The sequence below is a fragment of the Ahaetulla prasina genome, chromosome 3, assembly GCF_028640845.1.
Source record: "Ahaetulla prasina isolate Xishuangbanna chromosome 3, ASM2864084v1, whole genome shotgun sequence".
Taxonomy (NCBI): Eukaryota; Metazoa; Chordata; class Lepidosauria; order Squamata; family Colubridae; genus Ahaetulla; species Ahaetulla prasina.
Window position 1 is genome coordinate 20924324 of NC_080541.1, and position 13491 is coordinate 20937814.

The 13491-nt window shown below is 42.1% G+C and overlaps 1 protein-coding gene across 1 annotated transcript in view; it reads right to left on the reverse strand.

Annotated features, from left to right (window-relative positions):
* COL14A1 (collagen type XIV alpha 1 chain) overlaps positions 1 to 13491 on the reverse strand; it is a 175114-nt gene that overhangs the window by 54607 nt on the left and 107016 nt on the right. The window contains exons 32-33 of the mRNA XM_058177897.1: positions 6431 to 6573; positions 4877 to 4986 (exon numbers count right to left, since the gene is read on the reverse strand). Of these exons, the coding sequence (XP_058033880.1) occupies positions 4877 to 4986; positions 6431 to 6573 (253 nt within the window). The remainder of the gene's footprint in view (positions 1 to 4876; positions 4987 to 6430; positions 6574 to 13491) is intronic.

Sequence of the window (13491 nt, forward strand, 5' to 3'; positions counted from 1 at the left end):
GATAATAAATTATGTTATAATTTATGTTATGTGTGGCTTGTCAATGGCCAAATTCCAAAAATAAGGAGATCACGGCATGTACTGAGAGAATGTCTCAAGAGCTTTGAGGGAAAAAAATAGGTGGCATCTTAAGGTTTAAGGCAGTGATGGCTAACTTTTTTGCCATCAGGTGCCAAAAGCAGGGGGAGCGCAGGGAGTCTTGCATGTGCATGCCCATATCCATTATTCAATGCATCTTACCCCCCCACACACGCAACCCCCCCAGGTCCCCCGTTTTTGGCACATGACGGTATGGTGGGCCCAGTAGGCCCGTTTTTTCCCTCCCCAGGCTCCAGAGGCTTTCTAGGAGCCTGGGGATGGCGAAAACGGCTCCCCCCCCCAAAGGCCCACCGGAGGCAGGAAATGGCCTGTTTCCCGACTTCCAGTGGGCCCAGAAGGCCCAAAAATCAGCTGGCTGACGCATGCATGCACGCTGGAGCTAAGCTAGGGCAACGCTCACATGCCCACAGATATGGCTCCACGTGCCACCTGTGGCACGCATGCCATAGGTTCGCAATCATGGGTTTAAGGCATTCGTTTTGACCCTTGAAATGTCCCCAAACTGCTCTAAAAGCAAAAACCACATCAACTTTTATCCGTCACTCCAGAAACGGAGAAAGTTCTCTGAAGTAATTTTGTTTAGATTTTTTAAAAATCTCACCTTTATTACTTTTATAAATCACTCAAGGCAGCAAATATATCTAATACTCTTTCCCTTGTCTTATTTTCCCCACTACAATAATCCTGTAAATTGAGTTAGGCTAACAGATAGTGACTGGCCTAAAGGCCCTCATCTGGCTTTCATGGCTAAAGCCTGTGTAAACCACAAGCCTGTGTAAACGAGGCATTACGAACTCTAGCTGACCAAATCATGGAGGCTGAAGCCAAACACGCTGATTCACTGGCCATTGTTTTGGGAGATCTAAACAAGGCAAACTTAAGGAAAGAACTACCAAAATACTTTCAGCATGTCAATTGTCCCACCAGAGGCAAGAATACTCTAGACCACTGCTACACAACACTAAAAGATGCCTATCGGTCTTTACCACGTGCAGCTGTAGGACACTCTGATCATTGCATAATTCACCTTGTACCTGCCTACAGGCAAAGACTTAAAGCCATAAAACCAATAATTAAATCAGTGAAAACCTGGACGGAGGAATCAGAATTAAAGCTAAAGGCATGTTTTGACTGCACTGATTGGAATATTTTTAAAGATACCTCTGCAGACCTGGATGAACTCACAGATACTGTAACATCATATGTCAGCTTCTGTGAAGACCTATGTGTACCTACAAGGAACTTGCGAATACACAGTAATAACAAACCTTGGTTTACACCTAAACTTAAGCAGCTCGACATTCCAAAGAGGAAGCCTACAGAAAAGGTGATAAAATGCTGTCCAATCAAGCCAGAAATCCACTAACAAGGGAGATAAGAGCAGCAAAAGGATGCTACTCTGAAAAGCTAAAGAATCAATTTTCAGCAAATGAACCAGCAAACATGTGGAAAACTCTTAAAAATATCACCGGCTATGGCAAACCTCCTTCCCAGGCTGAAGGTAATCAACAACTGGCAGATGACCTGAATGAGTTTTACTGCAGGTTTGAAAGGAAACTACAGCCACCTATCTCCACAACCCCATCTCAGACACACCAACAACAGCCAAGCCTCCTACAACTGACCCCATTTCATTGGGTTCACAACCCCTAGTGATCACAGAAAAGGAAGTGCAGGACCTATTTCACAGACAAAAGCCAGGAAAAGCTCCAGGCCCAGACAAGATAACTCCTTCTTGCTTAAAAGTCTGTGCTGACCAATTGGCCCCATCTTCACCCATATTTTCAATAAATCACTAGAGATGTGCTATGTTCCTTCTTGCTTCAAACGCTCTACCATCATCCCAGTGCCGAAGAAGCCCACCATCAAGGAACTGAATGACTACAGACCAGTTGCTCTAACATCTGTAGTCATGAAAACCTTTGAAAGGCTAGTGCTTTCCTACCTGAAAACCATCACGAATCCGCTCTTAGACCCCTTGCAATTTGCATACCGAGCAAATAGATCAACAGATGATGCTGTTAATATGGCTCTGCACTACATCCTACAACATCTTGAGTCTCCAAAGACCTATGCAAGGGTCCTTTTTGTAGACTTTAGTTCAGCATTCAATACCATCATTCCAGACATTCTTCTAACTAAGCTAAACCAGCTACAGGTACCGGAACAGACTTGTAAGTGGATCACAAGCTTCCTAACAAACAGGAAGCAGCAGGTGAAGCTAAGCAAGATCACATCAAATACCTGTACAATTAGCACAGGGCCCCCCCAAGGCTGTGTGCTCTCCCCACTTCTCTTCTCTCTGTATACCAATGACTGCATCTCCAATGATCCATTTGTTAAGCTACTGAAGTTCGCAGATGACACAACAGTGATTGGTCTCATTCGAGACAATGACGAATCCGCATATAGGCGAGAGGTCGAACGACTAGCCTTGTGGTGCAACCAAAACAATCTGGAACTGAACACACTCAAAACCGTAGAAATGGTGGTAGACTTTAGGAAAAACCCTTCCATACTTCCACCTCTCACAATACTTGACAACACAGTATCAACAGTAGAAACCTTCAAATTTCTGGGTTCTATCATATCGCAAGATCTCAAATGGACAGCTAACATCAAAACATCATTAAAAAGGACAACAAAGAATGTTCTTTCTGCGCCAACTCAGTAAGCTCAAACTGCCCAAGGAGCTGCTGATCCAATTCTACAGAGGAATTATTGAGTCTGTCATTTGCACCTCTATAACTGTCTGGTTCGGTTCTGCAACCCAACAAGAAAAACACAGACTTCAGAGGATAATTAGAACTGCAGAAAAAATAATTGCTACCAACTTGCCTTCCATTGAGGACCTGTATACTGCACGAATCAAGAAGAGGGCCGTGAAAATATTTGCAGATCCCTCGCATCCTGGACATAAACTGTTTCAACTCCTACCCTCCAAACGACGCTATAGAGCACTGCACACCAGAACAACTAGACACAAGAACAGTTTTTTCCTGAAGGCCATCACTCTGCTAAACAAATAATTCCCTCAACACTGTCAGACTATTTACTGAATCTGCACTACTATTAATCGTTTCATAGTTCCCATCACCAATCTCTTTCCACTTATGACTGTATGACTATAACTTGTTGCTGGCAATCCTTATGATTTATATTGATATATTGATCATCAATTGTGTTGTAAATGTTGTACCTTGATGAACGTATCTTTTCTTTTATGTACACTGAGAGCATATGCACCAAGACAAATTCCTTGTGTGTCCAATCACACTTGGCCAATAAAATTCTATTCTATTCTATTCTAAAGCTGGACTAGAACTCATAGTCTCCTGATTTTTAGCCTATTGTTTTCCCCACTAGACTAAATTGGCTCTCATTTGAAGGGTTTCTTTCTTTTCTTTTTTTTTGCACATTAGCAATTTGCAGAGTTATAATAATTTAAAATTAAATTAAAGAAAACAAAACAAAACAGTATATAAATGCAAGAGGCTTAAAATATTAAATACTGAAGACTAATCCCCAGAGAAAACTATTCTGCTAGAATGCAAAACAGAGTGGTATAAAATTGTGTAAACATTTAGACAGCTGCCAAATTGTCCCCCCCTTCTTTCTAGACAAGTTAAACAACAATTGTCTTATTTCACTCTTTTGCAATGATATAAGCTTGAAACAGAATTTGGCAGCTTTAAAAGTGACATCATTTTTTAACAGTCTGAGAAGAAATGAAATTAAGAATCTGTTTATCAGAGGACTCAGCCAAAATAAATAAATAAATAGTTAGATCTACTTATTATATAGTGATCAGACGTCCCGCTTTTGGCGGCACAGTCCCGCTTTTTAATAATTTGTCCTGCGTCCCGCAGAAATTCCAAAAAGTCCCGATTTTTTTTTGTTTCACTCCCATTCTGAAAATGGGAGGCGGCAACGCAAGAGGAGGAGGCGGAGAAGGGAAGTGGCGGAGAAGAGGGCGCGAGAGGGAGGAGAGACGCTGCTTGACTTCACCCAAGAGGAAGAGAAGAGCCAAGAGGAGATCCGAGCCTGCCTGGAAGAGCCGAGAGGAGAGCCGAGCCTGCCTGGAAGAGCGGAGAAGCAGCAGCCACTCCTCCTCCTTCAGGCAGGTTGCAAGACTCAGCGCGCATGCGCAGCCCCCCCCCCAATGGTGTCCCGCTTTGCCATCGCTGAAATCTGGTCACTTTAACTTATTAGGACATTTCTTGAGGACACAAAAGGGACACTAATAAATCATATGAAGCAGTGGTGGGATTCAGCCAGTTCGCACCACTTCTGGAGAACCAGTTGTTAACTTTCTGAGCAGTTTGGTGAGCTGGTTGTTGGAGGAAATCATTAGGGCAGAGAACCGGTTGTTAATTTATTTGAATCCCACCACTGATATGAAGGCCCCAAACCACGTTTTTTCTTGTATATTTGCTCTACAAGTTTGAATTCTCATAAATTTGGGGAAATAGAGCAATATTGGGAAAAACTGGTTCCTCTGTATTTAAAATATTTTTTTCCCCCAAAGGTGCTTTTTCCAAAAGGCAACTGGACTTTCTTGGGGTTTTTTCTTTTGAAAACATTTGACTTGTCATCGAAGAAGCTTCTTCAGTTTACTTCTTGGATAAGAAATGAAACATTTTCAAAGGAAAAACAACAAGAAATTCTAGTTGCCTTTAGGAAAAGCACCGTTGGGAAACAATGACGTGGATGATTGAGAATCTCCATACATATATTTTAAAAATCTTTTTGAAGCATATTTCAGCAAGTGTCTCACCTTATGGAAACTCCCATAAAATATTTTCTTTATGTCAGGCCCTTCAAAGGTTACCGTCTGGAATTCCCCTTTGTAGTCATAATTGAAGAAAGTCAAGGTTTTGCCATCATCTGCACAGTGTATGAGAGAATAAGGCTCAGAGAACTGTCTACATTTACTTTTTAAGGTTATATATTGGCTCATCATATTTTCAAGCAAAAGTCACAGTCAGCCAGCTGGCCAAGAAGACAATGAGAAGCACAGGCTTCCATATTTCATCAAAACTCATTCTCAAAACTACCGTGTTTCCCAGAAAATAAGACCGTCTTACATTTTTTTGAACTTCGAAATAAGCACTTGGCCTTATTTCTGAGGAGGTCTTATCATTTGGGGGCGCATGCAGCAAGATGGGGCTCCTCTTGCCATCTTACTTGATTTCCAGCCCTGTCTCCCTAACCCTAACCAGAGGAAATGGCGGGGACCAGCTGTGCATGCAGTTAAATATTTTCAGGGAGGGCTTATTTTAGCGCATGCGCTCAAAATTTTTTCAGGGAGGGCTTATTATCCGGGGAGGTCATATTTTGGGGGAAAATGGGTAAGCAACCTGTATATGCAAAAGGGGAGGGAATTTGACAGGTGGATAAACTGCTTTCCTAGACAAAATGTGGGGATTTAAATTGGTTAAATCTGAGCATCCCACAGGTGAAAGGGAAGCTATTTAAATCCACTTCCTCTATCCCAGGGGTGTCAAACTCAAGGCCATGGGCCAGTTCCGGCCAGTGGGGTGCTTAAATCTGGCCCATGGGATCTGTCTGGAAATAGCAAAGGACCGGCCCACAGTGCCTCTGGCAGCCAAAATGGGGCAAGGGGGCTGCAGGTGGTCATCCATCCAATCTCTCCCCCACCCCCAAGCCAAACCGTGGAGGAGAACTACAATGCTGATCTGGCCCACAAAGAAATCCAGTTTGACTCCCCTGCTCTATCCCTATGCAATCAAATTGAGGTTAATGAAATTTCTGGTCCTGAGATATGAAAGATATGCAGATATAAGTGATAAACATGGACAGTCCTGGCCAAACAGCGACATATAGAGAACCTACAGGTACTTCACCTTAGATAACGTCCATGAGAAAAGGTGATTTATAAATATTTTATTTGATTTTTATCCTGCCTTAATTGTTTTATAGGTAACTCAAGGTAATAAGCATACATAGTACTTGTTCCTCCTCTAAACTTTTTCCATGACAATAACCCTGTGAGGTGGGTTGGGCTGAGAGAAAGAAAATGGCCCAAAGTCACCCAGCCAGTTTTCATGCCCAGAGAAGGACTAAAACTCACGGTCTCCTGGTTTCTAGGCCAGCATCTTAATCACACCACACTGGCACTCTTATATATCATATTATAAATAAGATACAGCACATAAATAAATTAGTAGAAAAGCTTATGAAAAGCTGGGTAGGAAAAACAGATTCCTTGAAAAAGAAAACATCAAATCTCTTATTGATAACATGCACACAAAAAAATCCAGGATGGAAATAATCAATCACAGCACAACTCCAAACCACAGATACTTACTATCCAAAATAACTCCAACCAACGGCTCGTAACTTTCGTTTAAAATCTCCCACAGAGCAAATGGTTCCAGAGGTGTTTCAGGAAGGATGCGGAAGAGAAAAGTTATAGTGTAATCTGATGGGAGACCCTCTGGATGCACATATCTGTGAAAAGAAAGTAAGTTTGCAGAAAGGGATATTAATACAGAGAAGTCCTACATCAGGAATGAAGCATTTTTATTGACCCGAGGTTACTTACGGAAGGCTGTACATAATATATCAAGTGCCAAACTCTGTAAGAAGATAAAAGCTATCATCCCTCTGAGGACACAACTGAGGAATAGAAATAAAACGTAGACTTCACGGTGCTTTACAGCAGGGGGTCTCCAACCGTGGCAACTTTAAGACTTGTGGACTTCAACTCCCAGAATTCCTCAGCCAGCTTTGCTGGAGATTCTGGGAGTTGAAGTCCACAAGTGTTGTGTCTTGCCCGCCCTCAGAGCAGCCGGGGCCTTCTTACCTGCTCCCCAACACTGAGGAATGTATGCCTTCCGGCCCAAGTCCTGGCTCCATGCCCCCACAAACTGCAGAAGAAGGAGCATCTCCCTGCCCCAGCCCTGACTCCATGCCCAGGCAAACGGAGCAGCTAGACCCCTCCCCTTCCTCCACAGCAGGTGAGCCTGAGGAGGGTTTACTCCCAAGAACAGCTGATTGGAGTGACCCTCGCATCAGAAGATTGGAGAGGCGGAGGCAACAGAGGGAAGGGAGGGGCAGGCCTTAATGAGTGCTGAGTCATGGAGCCACACCCCATGGCCTATATAAAGGAGCTACTTTCTGGCAGTCTCTGAGTCAGGCAAAAGTCAAACTTATCTTGCTGAAGTCACTTACTGGTCTCCTGCCTGCTCTGAGGACTTTGCTAGGACTTTGGGCAGAGCTGCAGAGGCAAGCCTGATTCGGATTTCCCGGACCCAGCCGTCAGCGGAGGAGTGGGACACGACAACAAGTCTTAAAGTTGCCAAGGTTGGAGACCCCTGCTTTACAGGCCTCTCTAAGCGGGTTACAAAGTAAGCATATTGCCCCCCAACAATCTGGGTCCTCGTTTTACTGACCTCAGAAGGACCGAAGGCTGAGTCAACCTTGAGTTTGGCAGAATCGAACTGCTGGAGTGAGTAGTGAGTTATCCTGCAGTACTGCATTCTTAAGAGGACACTCTCATTTTGCCCCTGAAGCACCTTCATAATTTTAACTGGGTAAATGCTCCAACACTGGAGGTTTTTAAGAAGAGATTGGACAACCATGTGTCTGAAATGGTATAGGGCAGTGATGCAGTCGTAACTGCAGTGTTTTGAGCCAACCTTATTGAAAAACTGCCTACATGGATCCCCATATCTGCAAAATCAACATGTTCCATCAAACTGCATGCAGGATTCCTGAGCAATGAGAGTCACCATCTCCATACATAGCTGGTAAATACTGCAGTCGCTGCAGCTGTTAACTTAGTAATACGGTTGTTAAGTGAATCTGGCTTCCCTGTTGACTTTGCGTGTCAGAAGCCTGCAAAAGGTGATCACATATCAGCTGTAGTGGCTCAGTGGTTAGAATGCAGTATTTCAGGCTAACTCACTGTTCATTGCCAGGAGTTTGATACCAACCATCTCACAAAGTTGACTCGTCCTTCCATCCTTCCACGGTCAGTAAAATGGGGACCCAGATTTTGGGGGCAATACACTGACTCTGTAAACCACTTAGAGAGGGCTGTAACAGCACTATGAAGTCTAAGTGCTATTGCTAAGTACTATCACATGACTCTGGGACACTGTGAATATCATAAATATAAGCTAGTTGCCAAACATCCATATTTTGATCACGTGGCCATGGGGGGTGCTGCAATGATTGCAAGTGTGAAAAAAAACATAAGTAATTTTTTTCAGTGCTGTTGTAACTTTGAATGGTCCCTAAACAAATGTTGTAAGCCAAGGACTAACTGTAATCATTACAGAAGAACCATCATAACCAATGGTACTATCTTTGAAAGGCTAGTGCTTTCCTACCTGAAAACCATCACAGATCTGCTGTTAGACCCCTTGCAATTTGCATACCGAGCAAATAGATCAACAGATGATGCTGTTAATATGGCTCTGCACTACATCCTACAACATCTTGAGTCTCCAAAGACCTATGCAAGGGTCCTTTTTGTAGACTTTAGTTCAGCATTCAATACCATCATTCCAGACATTCTCCTAACTAAGCTAAACCAGCTACAGGTACCAGAACAGGCTTGTAAGTGGATCACAAGCTTCCTAACAAACAGGAAGCAGCAGGTGAAGCTAAGCAAGATCACATCAAATACCTGTACAATTAGCACAGGGGCCCCCCAAGGCTGTGTGCTCTCCCCACTTCTCTTCTCTCTGTATACCAATGACTGCATCTCCAATGATCCATCTGTTAAGCTACTGAAGTTCGCAGATGACACAACAGTGATTGGTCTCATTCGAGACAATGACGAATCCGCATACAGACGAGAGGTCGAACGATTAGCCTTGTGCTGCAACCAAAACAATCTGGAACTGAACACACTCAAAACCGTAGAAATGGTGGTAGACTTTAGGAAAAACCCTTCCATACTTTCACCTCTCACAATACTTGACAACACAGTATCAACAGTAGAAACCTTCAAATTTCTAGGTTCTATCATATCGCAAGATCTCAAATGGACAGCTAACATCAAAAACATCATTAAAAAAGGACAACAAAGAATGTTCTTTCTGCGCCAACTCAGTAAGCTCAAACTGCCCAAGGAGCTGCTGATCCAATTCTACAGAGGAATTATTGAGTCTGTCATTTGCACCTCTATAACTGTCTGGTTCGGTTCTGCAACCCAACAAGAAAAACACAGACTTCAGAGGATAATTAGAACTGCAGAAAAAATAATTGCTACCAACTTGCCTTCCATTGAGGACCTGTATACTGCACGAATCAAGAAGAGGACCGTGAAAATATTTGCAGATCCCTCGCATCCTGGACATAAACTGTTTCAACTCCTACCCTCAAAACGACGCTATAGAGCACTGCACACCAGAACAACTAGACACAAGAACAGTTTTTTCCCGAAGGCCATCACTCTGCTAAACAAATAATTCCCTCAACACTGTCAGACTATTTACTGAATCTGCACTACTATTAATCGTTTCATAGTTCCCATCACCAATCTCTTTCCACTTATGACTGTATGACTATAACTTGTTGCTGGCAATCCTTATGATTTACATTGATATATTGATCATCAATTGTGTTGTAAATGTTGTACCTTGATGAACGTATCTTTTCTTTTATGTACACTGAGAGCATATGCACCAAGACAAATTCCTTGTGTGTCCAATCACACTTGGCCAATAAAAATTCTATTCTATTCTATTCTATTCTATTCTGGAGGCAAGTAGTTCCACTGATTAATTGTTCTCACTGTCAGGGAATTTCGCCTTAGTTCTAGGTTACTTTTCAACTCCTACCCTCAAAACAACGCTATAGAGCACTGCACACCAGAACAACTAGACACAAGGACAGTTTTTTCCCGAAGGCCATCACTCTGCTAAACAAATAATTCCATCAACACTGTCAAACTATGTACTGAATCTGCACTACTATTAATCGTCTCATAGTTCCCATCACCAATCTTTTTCCATTTATGACTGTATGACTATAACTTGTTGCTGGCAATCCTTATGATTTATATTGATATATTGACCATCAATTGTGTTGTAAATGTTGTACCTTGATGAACGTATCTTATCTTTTATGTACACTGAGAGCATCTGCACCAAGACAAATTCCTTGTGTGTCCAATCACACTTGGCCAATAAAATTCTATTCTATTCTATTCTATCTCTAGCATAGTAGACAGGATCCGGGTTTAGCATATAAAATCATCCGTTGTAATGTCCTTCCTGTCAATGACTTTTTTAGTTTCAATAACAATATCACAAGAGCTACCAACAGATTTAAACTCAATGTCAACCGCTCCAGTTTAGATTGCAGAAAACAGGATTTCTGTAACAGAATTGTATATGCTTGGAATGCATTACCTGACTCTGTGGTTTCTTCTTATAACCCCAAAGGCTTTACTCAAAAACTGTCCACGGTTGACCTCACCACTTTCCTAAGAGGACTCTAAGGGGCGTGCATAAGAACACAAACGTGCCTACCGTTCCTGTCCTATTGTTTCTTCCCCTATGTATATATATGTTTATAGTACCTCGTTTCTCCTCATATATACGTTCATATATTATATAACCCTTTATGCAATGCTTGTATATATTGTTACGACAAATAAATAAATAAATAAATAAAATAGTAGGATTTGCAAATCTGAACACACATATGAAACACATGTCTAAAGTTTGACTTGTCATCAACATTTCATCAATATTCCTGAAATAAAAGGAAATTGGGTGGGGGGGGTGAATATATCTTCAGGCTAACAAATGAAAGAGAAATTCCTGAAGATCAGTGGATTAGGTCAAGGGATCATGTACAATTTAAACTTGGTGAACTTTTACTGGAGGAGGGATGTCCTCAGCTGCAAGCTTGGAATTTCGAAAGAAATCAAAAGAATGTCCATAAGCTTAGGAAAAATTCAGATATCCCTAAATCTGAAGGGCTAATGCAATAGAAGGATTATTATAGCTCTGAGTGGTGGTGAGCTGCTGGGAGTTTGCAGGGGTTCAGGAGAACCTCTAGCTAAGATTCTGTGCAGTTCGGAGAACCCCTGAATCCCACTGTCTGACCCCGCCCACCCCATCCCCACTCAAGTCCCCACGTAGCCCATTTTGGATGCAGGTAAGTGCAGGACGTGCACAGAGGCTCGGGGAGGGCAAACAGCAGGCCTACTGGAAGCTTGGGAAGGCTGGATACAGGCCTGTTTCTGGCCTCCAGAGGGCTTCCAGAGCCTGGGGAGACCATTTTTGCCCTTCCAGAGGCTCGAGTAAAGCCTCCGGAGTTTGGGGAGGATGAAAACGCCCCCTCCCACCATGGTGCAGGAGGCCGAGTAGGCCACGCCCATCATGGCCACACCCACCCAGCAACCGGTTATAGCAACCTGAGCTATAGGAACCTCTTGTAAACCATCCAGCCAATGAGCAAATCAAATACTTGCTCCTAAGTTCTAATCGATTCCATTTTTCGCATCTCTGGTATCCAGGAGACAGCTTTTGAATCGCGAGAGACCATTTTATTTAACTGGGAAACGTAACTAAATGCTTATTACTTATACATTATTGACTTGATTGGTTCCAGTCGTACACAAGGGTTTGGTTTGGAAAATAACATGCAATATCCTTAAGGTTTACTCTTCCCTCCTCCACTCATGTTCCTCTAATGCCACGTTTCAAATTTGGTTTCCCCCTCCCCCCCAATCCCTTTCCTAATCCCTAAAATCTGCAAGAATCCACATACGAGCTGAATTAGCTTTCTCTCTCCACTTAGCAAAATGCTCTTTTTCCAGGCAATACTGTTTTCAGCATTCAGCCCCTATGCCAAATGATGAACCGTTTTAACAAATAAGGAAGGTTGTTGTTGTTTTTTAGCATAAGTCTGGCCTCGGGAAAAATTAATCCTGGGAACACGCCAGTGAATATGTAGGCAGCTTCTCATTAAGAGCCAAGATGGTTACTGTAAATGTTTGAGAGAAAAAGAATCTGTTCATATTTTTTTTTCTTGGAAAGCAAATTAAAATTTCAATCCAAAAATAATACGACAGTGAGATGTCTACCCAGGCATCTCTCCAAAACCAGCACAAGTTGTAGATCTTTTTCTTCTTCTTCTTAACAAATGAATAATTGATTAAAGGCAGAATGATGGATCGTCAAAGATTAAACAAGATCCAATATGGAAGGATGGCCTACTGTGCTGGTTTTGCATTGTTTTCCATCTCTACAAAACCTTTCGCACACGCAGAATGAATTTAATGCCTGGAGAAACTTAGAGCAATAACCCAAAGTGGGTTTCATTCAGAGTCCCAACAGTGTTTTTTCAAAAGGCAAGTGGACTTTCTTTGTTTTTCCTTGAAGACATTTCGCTTCTCGTCCAAGAAGCTTCTTCACTAGATTTTAAATTTATAGGGGTTTTAAATTGGTTTTAATATTTATATTATTTTTTAAGAATTTGGCTTTTAGAATAAGTTTTTTAATGGTTATTTTAATTTGTACATAAATGTTTTTATCTGCCTGTGAACCGCCCTGAGTCCTTCGGGAGATAGGGCGGTATACAAATACGAATAAACTAAACTAAACTAAACTTCAGAATTGACGATGGTTTTTTGGATGAGAAGCGAAAAGTCTTCAAGGGAAAAACAGAATATCCAGTTGCCTGTGGAAAAAGCACCATTGGGACAACCAAGACCTGGATGACAGAGAATCTCTATAGACATTTCATTCAGAGCTGCAGAACTAGGTATCGGTAGTCTTCAACTTACGTCTGGTTGCTTAGTGAATCATCAAAGTTACAATGAAAACACTAAACTCTACTTATGACCTGGATTTGAAGTTCCAAGAGCTGTCCCCCTGCAGCCGTGTGACAATACTTTGGGCACTCAATAACCAGCCCACAATTATGGCTGTTTGCAGTGTCTGATGGTCACATCACCGTGATTGATGATGTTTTCACAGAAACCGACATTTGGTTTCCTGCAAAAACCATTCAGTAGCAAATAATAGGTTCACCTAATTAGTGTGGCATTCATTTAATGACATTTGCTTAATGACTGCCAGGAAAAAAGGTAGTAAAATTGGTCTGGTCACATGGAGAAAGCAATTATGTTGGAAAGAGTTAATGATAAAAGGAAACCAGGCTGCCAAAGAACCTGTGTGACTTACAATCAAAATTATGGGCTCAATTACAGTCATAAGTCATAATTACAGTCAATTACAGTCATATGTCAAGGACTACCTGTACCAGATATGAAAATACTGCTCAATATACACAACTTCCCAAATTTAAGGGGAAAGGAAGGCAACACTGTTGGCTTTGGTGATTCATCCATATGTCCCTTGACTTCATGCCGTGGTTTTATAGTTTGCCCTTTATACC